Source organism: Dendropsophus ebraccatus, chromosome 12, assembly GCF_027789765.1.
Source record: "Dendropsophus ebraccatus isolate aDenEbr1 chromosome 12, aDenEbr1.pat, whole genome shotgun sequence".
In the NCBI taxonomy this organism is placed as follows: domain Eukaryota; kingdom Metazoa; phylum Chordata; class Amphibia; order Anura; family Hylidae; genus Dendropsophus; species Dendropsophus ebraccatus.
In genome coordinates, this window is record NC_091465.1 from 68,236,497 (window position 1) to 68,249,667 (window position 13,171).

Consider the following 13,171-nt stretch of genomic DNA (forward strand, 5'->3'; position numbering starts at 1 on the left):
TTCGCCAATAACTAAAGCCCCTATTACACAGGGAGATCAGTGGGAGAAAGCGAGCGTCGACCTGTCGGATCAGTCCTCACTAGCTCCTTGTTCCCCGCTCACTGCCAGTGCTATTAAACACGCCGACAGCAAGCGGGTAAGTGCGGGATCTTTAGATTTATGATCCATGGGGGTCTAACTTCTGGCACTCACCAATCCTGAATCAAAGAGGTGACCATGACCAAAGTAATCTATACAAATCAGCTCTCCTGACCACCTTGCCGTGCAGGGAGGTACTTCCAGCTCTATTCACTTCAATGGCACCCTGCAAATCACTGCATAGGGGGTGGCCAGGGTTCATCTATACTGCAGCCTGTTTAATCTTAGGACCTCTGCGACCCCAGAGACTGGAACCCCAACAATAAAAGTGATAGCATATACTAGTAATTCCCTATTCAATTGGATGAGAATAACCCTTTAACTCTATAGACAAGATGGTTTGTCCTCTACTCTAAAATGCAGAATAAATGACAGTGATGACAGTAGGTACTCGTATAGCTGATCATCGCTACAGACTGCCAATAATTTTCATACCCTTCCTAACTAACATTTTATTACATGGCATTGTAACTTGTTACTACCTAACTAAAGCATATGAAACCATATATTAATATACTTGTGAGAACACACAGAAATAGGTACAGCTATACAGTGTGTACATATACTGTATATAGGAACGCATGCATGTTTACCTGTCAATCAGGATCTTCTGCAGACATGTGTTGATCAGATTGGCCACTAGGGGGCAGTTGTCTCGCCTTACAGTTTCTATGCCCTTGCAGTCCATCTTGTCATGAGTGTTTGGGCTGGATGAAAAGTAAAGACCGGCGTATCTCTTTTTGTTGATCAGCAGGTATGGAAAATAAACCTATAATACAGATTAATGCTACTTTTCACTACAACGAATACTACAAAGTTCTGGTTAAAGTACAAAGCAGATATATACAAAAGCATTGGAGCATATTTATTTCCGATATTTTATGAGATGCCACTGACATTTAACGTTTTTGGGCTCACGTTGCTTGAATGATTACTAGAAGTTCAAGCAACCTCCCTCCATGTGATCCCTAACATCCCTTAAATCCCTTCATCTACCAAAAATGACACATTACTCCAGAAAAAAAAGGTTCTAAAGTCTTCACTACTAGATGTCTCACTTTTCAGCAAACAGCTGTCCACTACCTGTTATTAGGCTCGGTCATCTCTAGTAACAGACAGACCAAGTTGGAATACGGGGAGAGGGCCTGGGCTGTAGACCTGAAATCTGTCAGCCTGTTCGACTCCTTCAGTAGATCCACACTGTGAATAAAAGGTAAATGAAGACTTGCCTCTCATTTATGATGGCCCATAAAGTTCCCGGCAGCTGTCCCTTATGTTTATACAACTGTATATACACAGTGCTGCCTCCTGAATCTAATTTCCCTCCCTCTTCCTTTTAGCTTGTTATTAGAGATGAGCAAATTTACATTACAAAGTGAAGCACTTTGTTTGCTCGGCACTCGGCTTTTAGGCAAAGTGCCTGGATAAGCTGGATCCAATCCTCAGAAACTTATCCCAGTTTCCCAGGACTGGATCCAGCTTTTCTAGGCACCCATGGGTTGAGTGGCACAAAGATCCAAGGCAGCCGGTGTATAACCTAAGTGCACAGCAAAGGGCTTCGCTTTATTTGTAATGTAAATTGGCTCATCTCTACATGTATCATCAGTCCAGTCCTTAGCGTAACCCCTTCATTGCTGTGCTGCTGCTGTTTCTTTCCTTTTTCCTTACATAGCACCTGGCAGGGCCAACAAATCAGTAACCCCTCTTCTCCACATGCCATAGTAATGTATATTGTGACAACTAAGTCAACTTTTAAGATGGAAAAGTTAAGGCTAGTAGTTCACTGCAAGAAACAAATGTCATTTTGTTGGAAACCAAAGAAGAAATTAAATCTGCATGCTCGCTATATGATTGGGTTGTGATGTATGACAGTGATAGGACTCAGATACAAACCTTTTCAAACTCCAGTTTTATGGGAGGGACAAAGTGACTGGAGACCCATTCTGCTGCTTCTCTTCCTATTTCCATGGCTTCAGAAACAGTCTGAACACCAAGTTTGCACATCACAGAATCCGTATCACCATAAATAACCTGCAGAGAACAGGTACCAGTTATACCAAAGTCTTAAACCTCCAGAGATAGAGGTAGTAATCCGATGTTGCCTACCTTGGCGTCTGCCTTGTATCCATTGGCAAGAGTGTACTTGGATTCCACTAGTTGTTTGGTTGTCTCTATCATCTGCCTGCCAAAGCCTGTGACACTCTAAAAAAGCGAACAGAAGATCAACTTTATTGCTGCTTCATCCTATTAAGGGGGGGGGGGGGGGGAATTTAAGGTGACGTGTCAGGGATCAGATTTTTAGCCACAAACACGAATGTGGGAAAGGGGAGATTACTTTTGGTCTGCACATCAATCTTTGTGGGAAAATTCAATTGCCCAGTAAGGAGAACAAACAACTGCACTGTTAACTATAATATAATACTGGTAAACACGAAAGAAAAAAAAAAGTGCCTTCTTTGATGTATTAAATATGTATTTCACTGTCTTACTCTCTCTGCCTTCCTTTCCCCGGTTCTGAGGCTGCTGTTTTCTGCTGAAGACAAAGAAAACTGTGTGTGAGCTGTTCACTCCGTCTCCCCCTACCTTCCGAGGCGGCTCATGTAAACAGTTTTCCTGGCCGGCTGTCTTTGCACTGTGTAATGTAGGAGCGTTAATCTAAGGTTGAGTTACTTGTGACCTTACTGTAATTAATCCTCCCAGAGTCCAGAAACAGCCGACCAGGGACACTGTTTACATGAGCTGTCTTGGAGGGGAGGGGGAGACTGAGAGAACAGCTCACACACAGTTTTCTGTGTCTTCAGCAGAAAACAGCAGACTCAAAACTGGGGGAAGAAGACAGAAAAGGTAATTACATGTACTGGATGAATGGTTGAATCTCCAGGAGGGGGGGGGGAGGAATGATTTAACATGTGTTTTTCCAAAGTGCAATATCCTTTAAAGGGGTTGAAAATCCATTTTCAAAAACCAAAATTAGGAAACAAAATATACATAAATGCACATATATGCTGAAAATTAGGAAGTTACCTAAGGGCCAAACTACACCCACACCATCATATTTCTAGACTTCCCTACTAAGTGTTGGCTTTCCTTTGGTGTTTCCCAGGAGACATTTTGCAAAGCTTGTCAGAATCTTGAGACAGCAGGAAACCACCGGCTCAGGATAAAACCTTGCTGTAATGGCGGACGCAGGCAGATTATTCGTCTCGTGTATGCGGAGTCAAATTTTATGTCTTTTATGTAAACAGATTCACCTAAGCTGTCTCCACATGCTTCATGTTTGAGGTGAACACTAATTTATATGTGAAGCTTTACCAATGGATCTCTCCTTATCTATAAGCTGGAAAGTTTACGGTTTAGCAAGACCCATACAGTTCCTGTTTCAGCACACACTGCTGTAATGTCAATGTATAAGGCAGATAAGATGGCCTCAGCATAACCCCCTCTAAGGCTCAATGTGTGGAAAGACCTCTGCTGCAACCTCTCCCTCCCTTTTCCCCCGGAAGGATATTTGTTCAATGTCTTGGTTTTGCCCTCCAGGTTTTGTAACACTGGTCACAGTCTCTCCACACATCATCTGTATGCTGCAGCCAGACGGAGCTGAATGGCTTGTTTGTGGACATTGAAGAATTTTACTACTAAGTGCTACAACTCATCTCATAGGTTACGTACTGCTGCCCAGATCTGCCCGTCTCCTAACCACAAAGGCGGTATTACATCACTGTATACCAATATTGATATGTAGAGATAAGTGTAGTAGGCTCTTGTAGATGGGCCAATGTCTGGCAAAAACAAGGGCCAACCTAGTAGATCCGCACAGGTTTACACAGCTCTATCATTGTGCAGACGGCATGGCGATTGCAGAATTGTTCACTTTCATTGATGGCCACACATACCCCGTTTACACAGGCCGATATGAGGTCGACGAATGGTGATTTTTTTTTTTTTTTCTTCAGAAATAATCAGAAAATATAGGTTGGTTAACAGAAATAAACATTTAATAGGCCTTACGACCATATTCACAAACTGTATTTTGCCATTAAATAATGGCCATTTTTATTGACATTGATCAATTACATTACAGCGTATGGAATCACGGCCGTAGTGTATACACACTATATACACTACAGTCATGGTTCTCTGCGGCCGCACAAAATAACTGACAAGTCTATTTTCTGTGTCCGCTATTCAGTGAATAGAAGCTGTACAAGACAGCCTGTAATCATTGTGTAAAGTGCGGCTCCCGGCCGTACTTTACATTGTGGGCTATGGTAATTTGGAGCAAGGTCACACCTGAATGTAAGAAAAACAGAAAAATCCACTTACACCATAGTTATGCCCAACACTGTTCTGTGTAGCATACCTTCCAATCATGGGTTCACTTATACTGTGACAAAAGGCCAACGTCCGAAACGCGTCTACAGTGTGTATTTTCATTTTACTACATGTAATTTTACGGATTCAACTTTAATAAAGAACAAGTCGTTTATGGATTTCGTGCTGGACTTTCTCCTTTTCCTTTTTTACACCTGAATGTGCCTGCATTCCAATTTAGATAAAGTGATGTTCATCTGGCCGATACTACAGTATCGGCTGGGTGACACATGTAAGACGACTGCTGTTGTCTTATCCTGTATGAACATGGCCTTAGGTTGTAATGCCATGCTGATCGGATGGCAACAATGTCTAAACTGTAGGGGTCCAAATTGCTGGAGACCCTCCCGAAGCCTAGACTAAAGAGGCTGCAACTTACTTGGTCATGAAGGCAACATTGGATCGGTCTGGAAAAAGACACAAGGCTGCTCTAACAGTGATGTATACGATTTGCTGGAGAAATCATTGAGGATCCCTTTATTGATAAACCTACTCCAGCCAGATAAAAGCATATTAGGGAATTTGCGGATGGATTCTAACCATGTCGTCAATATGGCGCCAACATATTCCACAGCACTGTACAGAGATCATTATACTCCTCAGTCCCGTCTCAGAATCTAATCTCTCTATCTCAGATACACGTATTGAGGAAATCAGATAGGAAGCCAAGTAACCTATGTGTATGTTTTTGCAGTGAGGGAGGGAACAGGAGAGTACTCGAGGAAACCCACACAACCACTGGGACAATCTTCATGCAGATGTTGCCCTTGATCAGATAAAAACCCAGGACTGAAGCCCTGCAAGGCGACCATGCTAACCACTGAGCCAACTCTGCTGACTGGACACATTATACTAGATTTTTTACAGCTCCCATCCTTTTATTGACCACCTGTTAACTGTACTTACACAAGGCTACCCCTTTACGTACATTTTTTTTAACCACCAGTTTATCACATAATTTGCATACTGGACTAGGACTTGTAGATTTACAGGAAACCGCTGCCATACTTGGTCTGTGAATAAAACTATTGATAGAGGGACAAAGGACACACAGCTTATGGACTGGGGAATGGAGGAGACAAAGGACACACAGCTTATGGACTGGGGAATGGAGGGAAATCCCGGAAGACAAAAAAGTATGTTGAGACATTGAGGAACAGATGGAAGGCGTGTATGGCAAGATGGCAGTTAAAGGGGTTCTCCAGGACTGGAGGGGTAAAGGAAAGTTAGATTTTCTGTGTACAGTAATGTGGCCTCTTACTGCAGATGTAGGTGGGTGGGTAGGGAGGGGGTCACTGCACCAACTTCGCTTTCTGCTTACAATATAAACCGTGTGAAGACAGGAGGAGGAAGAAAGTAAAAGAATTTAAAAAAAATAAAAAAAAAGGACCTTTACCTGTGAAATCTCAAGACAGGGTAGTTTTCCAACTTGTGCTCCAGTGAACCCATAGACAGAGTTTGCGCTTACTTTCAGCGCCAGCTGGCGACCATCCAGAACCTTCTGTTTAAAGGTATCAGTCTCCTTTTTAAGCTCTGTTTTTGCCCTAAAAGTAAGGGGAAAAAAACACAGAATAGAGAAAAATTATTTCATAATGTCAGGAGCCATAATAAATTGCTGAAGCTGAAACCTATCTGATCTATAAACCTTTATTAATTTTTTTGGTGAAAGTTACTGTACAGAGCATGTTCTGTCCTTGCATTAAAGTCACCATTACGAGCAGCCATGTTGTAATCCTCTGCACAAAAGATGGCTGGGGGCAGCACTCTATAGGCATTAATATAGTGTAGGGGTAGAGTGATGGCATATCCTAGCAATATGGAATCAAATTCTAAGATCATAAAGGTTATGGCCACCTTTGCAACCACATGTATTGCTCCAGTGCATGAAAAATTTACCAGCTTTGCTAACTTGTGTCTAAAACTCCTATGCAGACCTGTGCGTCTCCATGGCAACAGACAACAAACATTCAATGTGTAGTCTGGTTAGTCCTGCAGTTACCTTCTTTTCATCTGTTCCTAAAGTTTTCCTTAAATACATTTGGTCGGCTATAATTTAATAGGGGACAGATTGTTTACTTGAGAAATATCATGTTGATGCCATCTTTTATTATCAACTATTATTACTGCTTGTCTGTAGTGTATTTTCTTGGCTGTTGGTTGTTACCAGATGCATGTTCCTGAATAGTCAAGTACGTAATGGATTATTGGTTTTACCAATTTATCAACATGAAATTGAAAGTAAAGACTCAAAAGAATATTGTGAATAAAATATATGTACTCACCGTTTTCGGGCAGATAAGAGATTTTCCAAAATCTCAGGCAGTAACCCTTTCCTTACACTTGACTTAACAAAACAATCTCCTGTTGGGGTCTTGATAAAATCTTCAGGGTTAAGCCTTAAAAAGGAGAACACACAACCCTTAGACTGTGATACTAGGGAGCACGCTTTACTCCGGTCAACTCTCCATAACACTGAAAGGAATCTACACAAGAAACAGAACTTATTCCCCTATTAGAGGGATTGATGGGTGGGTGAGTGTGTGATCCCTGAGGCTCTAAAATGCTGACTTAATGAGGGAAGTAACCAGTCCTCTAAGAGTAGTTGGCTTCATTTTCGGAACAATTGTAGAACAAGATGGAGGAGCAAGACTAAAGTCTTTGTTACTTTAAAGAAGTGAATAGCTTTACCTGTTATAAGCATCCTGTTCATTTAAGGGGTACCAGCAAAGTTACACTTCTACCTGTTCCTTAAATTAGTGTGAAAAGATACAGGTCCATACTGGGCGGCCTAGATGCTGGATCTCATTGAGTTCTTTTATGCAGGTACCCTTTAAATGCCCTAAACCTATAAAAATCACATAAACCATCTGGCATAGCAAATATGCTATCAAATACAAGCTTTAGTAACTGCATCTGAAATTAGGCCTTATAGGTGACAATACTCACCCATACTTATCGACGGATCCAGACTGCAGCAGGGTGGTATAACAGAGATTATGAGCCATCATGATTGATGGATACAGAGATGAAAAATCCAGGGTGGCAATAGGCACATCGTAATACCTGCAACAAGTGTGATATATCAATAAATGAAGCAGGATATACAACAGTCACCATCACTTGTCCACGGGCCATTTCTGACTTAAGAGAAGAAGCTGACATACCCTACTGGACTTTTTTTTGCCCAAGCATTTACAACCCCCTGATATATTCAGCTGAAAGCAGAAGCGATTAGGTGAATACCATTTCAAAGAGGCTACTCACCCTTTAACTGGTTCAATGACAGTAGCACCAGTGTAGTCCTCACCACCTTCTGACTTCACCACCGGCATCACCAGATCTTGCTTCATGGCCTAATGAAGAGTAACCAGAACAGCTTTAGGCTGGGTTCACACTATGTATATTTCAGGCAGTATTTGGTCCTCATGTCAGGTCCTCATAGCAACCAAAACGAGGAGTGGATTGAAAACACAGAAAGGATCTGTTCACACAATGTTGAAATTGAGTGGATGGCCGCCATATAACAGTAAATAACGGCCATTATTTCAATATAACAGCCGTTGTTTTAAAATAACAGCAAATATTTGCCATTAAATGATGGCCATCCACTCAATTACAACATTATGTGAACAGAGCCTTTCTGTGTTTTCAATCCACTCCTGGTTTTGGTTGCTATACAGCCTCACAAATACAGCCTCAAATATACATAGTGTGAACCCAGCCTTAGAATACAATAAAAAATGCTATATAAAATACACCAAATCTGATGAGATATAAGAATGACCTGCAACACCAAACAAGGAAATATTGCACAAAGTATTTTAATATTCCTATATTGAAAGGGGTATTGTAGTCAGAGCAATAAAAGGATGGCACCTTTTTAAGTGACCTTGTTACTGCCTCTACAAGACCCCGCTATGGTCATATGACATAGGTTGTTCATCAGTCAGCAAGTGAGGTGCTCATTGGAATCCCCCTTTAATAAGGCTGCCATATGATTAATTGCACAAACACCATCATACATTCCCCAATCCTTTTATAATATCTGTTGTCAGTTATTATTTGGCTAGTGTTTTTGGCCAAGGGAAAGAGTGGAACAGTAAAAGAGGAGAAATTTGAGTGAGTTACCTGTCTGAGAAGCTGTGATACCACTTTGATCTGCTGCCCGCGCGATAATAGGTAATTCAGAGGCACTCCGGTCACACGAGCCATCTCCATGTAGTTAATGACACACATGAGCTTCTCCAGAAGACGCAGGGGTAGGTATGCATCCTTCAAGCAATATACTGCAAGTCGTCTGCGGGTCTGTTCATTTCCATTCTGTCAATATCATAAAGTAAAGTTTAAGCTAAATGAAATGTGATGACTACACCAGGTCAGGAGACAGCAACTGGACGGGCCCTACTGCACCAAACAGTAAGACCATCAGTACTGTTCATGAACAATGATCACTGTAATGGATCTAACCTTCAGACAGCCATACAGTTTACTGATAAAAGTCAGGATGCCTGGAGCTGAAAACCAACAACATGTATTCCCTATCCACAATATAGGGGATAAGTGTATAAGCACAGGGGGTCCAACTGCTGGAACCCCTAGAGATCCTGAAAAGGGGGTCCGAAGCCTCTCACTGAATGGAGTGACAGCCATTCAGGCTTGAGATCACGGAGAGTCCCAGTGGTTAGACCCTTCATTAGCAGACAAGACAAAAACACATTGAAATTTGAGAGCGCCCCCCAAAATCTCCCCAAGTTTTCTGTAAGTTTCTAGACATGTGAAGCGGACAATGACTCTGTACCTGCAGATCTGTAATGATGGAATGCTGTACATCCTCCTTCTGTTCTTGTAAGAAGTGAAAACTGACGGCATTAAGGGTATAGGAACGCAGCTTGTAATCTCTCAGAAGAACCTGAATAAAAATAATGTGATTGTTGGAAAGGATTAATAGTTAATACAGTCAATGGCCAAAAAAAGTATGATGTTGGATTGCTATAACACATGTCATCCTGCAGTTGTGTGTCAGGCAGATATATGATGATTACAGGTGGGGTCTGATTAGACACTGGGGTCTTCCACGAGAGGGCGTTAAAGTGCTTCCCCTCCTGTCCGATAAAAAGGCCCTCAAAAGCTACTTCTGGGTAGTGTGCCCCCTGGCGAGAGATCATTGACCACTAGACATGCTTCTACATGCACTCAAGGACATTTTGTGCTGTTAACTGACTTTAAAGAAGGAGCGTATCATTGTACAGAGACTGGACTGGGAGCACTGGTCACATAAGGAAACACAGTGAACAGCCTCCAGACAGCCCTGTCCGATCCCCAGTAAATAGGATTGTTTAATCCACCAACAAGCACAAGCAGATGCAACAGTTCTCTTGTCCATAATCCAAACACAGACGGCTCCTTTTTTCACACCTGTCTCTACCCGGCCCATTTCTAGGTGCTTAGCACATGGAAATTTGGTGTCACAGCTCCCATTACGTGTGCAGAAAACAGAAAATAGGGGCGGACCAATCATCCCCTTCAGATGAACCAGCGCAGATGGATTCCAAAACACTAGTATATATACCTCTCATATACACAGACCAATAATTTGTGTAGAGCAATATTTCTTTTATTAGCACTAATAAAAGAAATATTGCTTTACATTGATTATCAGTCTGTGTATATGAGAGGTATACATATATACTAGTGTTTTGGAGTCCATCTGAAGGGGATAATTGGTCTTTCAAGTATGGAGATCACACGTGTGGAGATCATAAGTGAAGGACAGAGCACCGCAGGGTGCCCCACATAGGTGTATGCATATAACAATACCTGCAGAAGATCAAACTGAACCCGGCCCTCTGTGTTGATGACTTTGTTCTCTCGTCTTCCCATCTGCTTGGACTGGAAGGAAGAGTCTCTGATCACAGACTTCATGTTCCTCATTCTTCCAAGGAAAGGAAAACTTTCAACCTGCCTCACAGAAAACCTTAATGAATATTTATTTTTACATCTTAATGTGAACTTTACAAACATTTTTAGTGTAGCTCAGTCCCGCAGTTTTTTCTGACTTAAGTAAATGAAGTGTACAATAGGGATTTTTACCCTAAATCTAGAGGTTAATACTCATTTCAATCCATCATTCCAGCGCTGAGATATAAGCTTTAGGCCCCCTTCACACATCAATTTTTACTGTCAGAAAATGCTGATCAGAAGGCCTTTGGCAAATCGTAAGGATTTCCTCACAGTAATCAGTTTCTACGTTCAGGAATTCCTGATGCTCCCATAGACTTCTATGGGGGCCTCCGTTGAGGAATTCCTGATAAAAATAGGACAGGTTCTATCATTTCCTGACCTTACCTTCTCCTGAAGGGTGTCAGTGCCCAAAGCAACCCTATGGGTCAGGAAATCCAGATTTTCCTGAAGTGTGAAGGGTGGCTTAGAAATTAAATGCAAATAAGGAGATAAATCCCACTGGACGTCCCCTGGGCTGTAAAAGCTGAACATTGCAGGACTTTTGCAGCCAAGGGGTCACTTGGTGGGCTTTATATACTCTTTCTAAAACGTATATCTCAGCGCTGGAGCAATGGATTGGTGTTATATCTCTTGAATCAGGGTAAGAAGCCCTATTACACAAATCCTTTACTTTAGTAATCAAAAAGCTGATGACAGGTACTACTTTTACATGTTACTTAGAGATTGCAGGCGAATACGCTGAAAAGTAAGATAATACAAGGTTTATTTGTAGTCCACTACCACATATACACATGGACCTAAATAGGGACTGTAAATGCAAAAGCAGCAGGAAGTGTTTAATGCAGATTAACTGCAGTTTCTTACATTTTCATTAACATAAACAGGAACAAAAAAATGGTTGTGAAGATGAACATTGATATGTGATATGATATGATAAATAAAGTTTAAAAAAAAAAAACCACAGCAAAAAGACTTTTTGCAACCTTTACGTAGAGTCAGAAAGGTTACCTTTAAGGCATGAGCTCTGTTGATTAAGTACGGCAAATCAAAATTCTGAATGTTGTAGCCAGTTATAATATCTGGATCAATGATGCGCACAAACTCTGCCCAGGCCTGAGACGGAGATGAAGAACAGGTAAATATGCTGGTCATATGCTATGAGAATTACAGAACATGCAAACTAAAACCTTCTATTTGCTTATACACAATGATATTTGGAAGTGGACATATTGAACTTAAAATCACAGGATAACCATATACACAATGGGGGACTAGACAGGTTTCAGACTGTCTTGTCTATTTTTACACTGTTCTTAACTTACCTTATGGCTTATCTTTAATCAAACCATGACAATATTCTCGCAGACACTTATTTTTTTCCACCAAGGTTTCCCCTATCGCCAGGTTTTTAGCAATGGTTGCAAGTAGGGTTGGGCAATTAATCAAATTAATTCGATTAATTCGCCCAGAATTTCAGAATCGATTTTATTTTATTTTTTTTTTTAAATAGTTTTTCAAAAAAAAATCATTAGATGCAGGTGGGGGAGTGAGCCGTCGGGGCGCTGGTCGCATCCTCCAGCTACAGAAAGAGCGTCACCCTATGTCCCCGCCGCTGACCCAACCCCATTGCTGGACGAATACACGTGCTCCTTCCTGGCCGCACATGGAAGTCCACAGAGGAGGCTGCAGGGACTGAAGGATCGGGTTATAGTGTCGCTGCGGTTACTGGAGCTGTACAGCGGGATCAGGGGTCTGCACTGCGCTCTCTGATCCCGCTGTACAGCTCCAGTAACCGCAGCAACACTATAACCCGATCCTTCAGTCCCTGCAGCCTCCATCGGGGAACTCCATGTGCGGCCGGGAGGTCATATTCATCCCACTGTGGAGCGGGTCAGCAGCGGTATGTTCCCTCCTGCACCGGTCTGCCCCATGCTCCCCCTGGTCTGCCCCATGCCCCCCCCCCCCAGTGTGCCCCATGCTCTCCCCTCCCAGTGTGCCCCATACTACCCCCAGTCACCAAGTTTTCAAGGTTTAATGGGGCCCCATGCTCCTGGCTATGTCCCTGACCCTCATCTGTTCCTGTACTACTACACTCTTAATCTATTCCTGTACTACTAATACTACACCCCTCATCTCTTCCTGTACTACTACACCCCTCATCTATACCTGTACTACTAATCCCCTCATCTGTACTACTACTAATACAGCCCTCATCTATACCTGTACTACCACACCCCTCATCTTTACCTGTACTACTACATTCCTCATCCCCTATACCTCCACTACTACACCCTACCTAGATGGAGGCACAAAGAAGATCTCCTATACTATATGGGGGCACAGAGTACATAGGGCACATATTTGGGGCCCACAATGGGCTTGTCTACTACATGGGGCACAGGGGAGCACTGTTAAAGCAGGAAGCAATATAGTTGTTGTCTCAAACATCATTACAATAGTATCTGATGCTGCAGGGAGAAAAATGTTCTGTTTATTGAGCAAAAAGAAAAAAAATCAAGATTTAAATCGAGAATCGTCCAAAAAAAAAAAAAAAAATTGAGATTTTATTTTTTGGCCATATCGCCCATCCCTTGGTTGCAAGGTTGCCTATGGGTTTGCTTCACACAATGAAACACTGCAACCATGCTAGTCAACTGCCACATGCTGCCATATAGCCCCAGTTTTAAGAAGTTGTACAAGA

General features: G+C 42.1%; 1 protein-coding gene across 1 annotated transcript in view; it reads right to left on the reverse strand.

Annotated features, from left to right (window-relative positions):
• The window catches only part of POLD1 (DNA polymerase delta 1, catalytic subunit), a 75,591-nt gene that overhangs the window by 44,556 nt on the left and 17,864 nt on the right, over positions 1-13,171 (reverse strand). The window contains exons 10-20 of the mRNA XM_069948006.1: positions 11,479-11,583; positions 10,327-10,467; positions 9,308-9,418; positions 8,638-8,829; positions 7,774-7,862; positions 7,456-7,572; positions 6,792-6,905; positions 5,906-6,053; positions 2,245-2,340; positions 2,032-2,169; positions 732-907 (exon numbers count right to left, since the gene is read on the reverse strand). Coding sequence (XP_069804107.1) covers positions 732-907; positions 2,032-2,169; positions 2,245-2,340; positions 5,906-6,053; positions 6,792-6,905; positions 7,456-7,572; positions 7,774-7,862; positions 8,638-8,829; positions 9,308-9,418; positions 10,327-10,467; positions 11,479-11,583 — 1,427 coding nt within the window. The remainder of the gene's footprint in view (positions 1-731; positions 908-2,031; positions 2,170-2,244; positions 2,341-5,905; positions 6,054-6,791; positions 6,906-7,455; positions 7,573-7,773; positions 7,863-8,637; positions 8,830-9,307; positions 9,419-10,326; positions 10,468-11,478; positions 11,584-13,171) is intronic.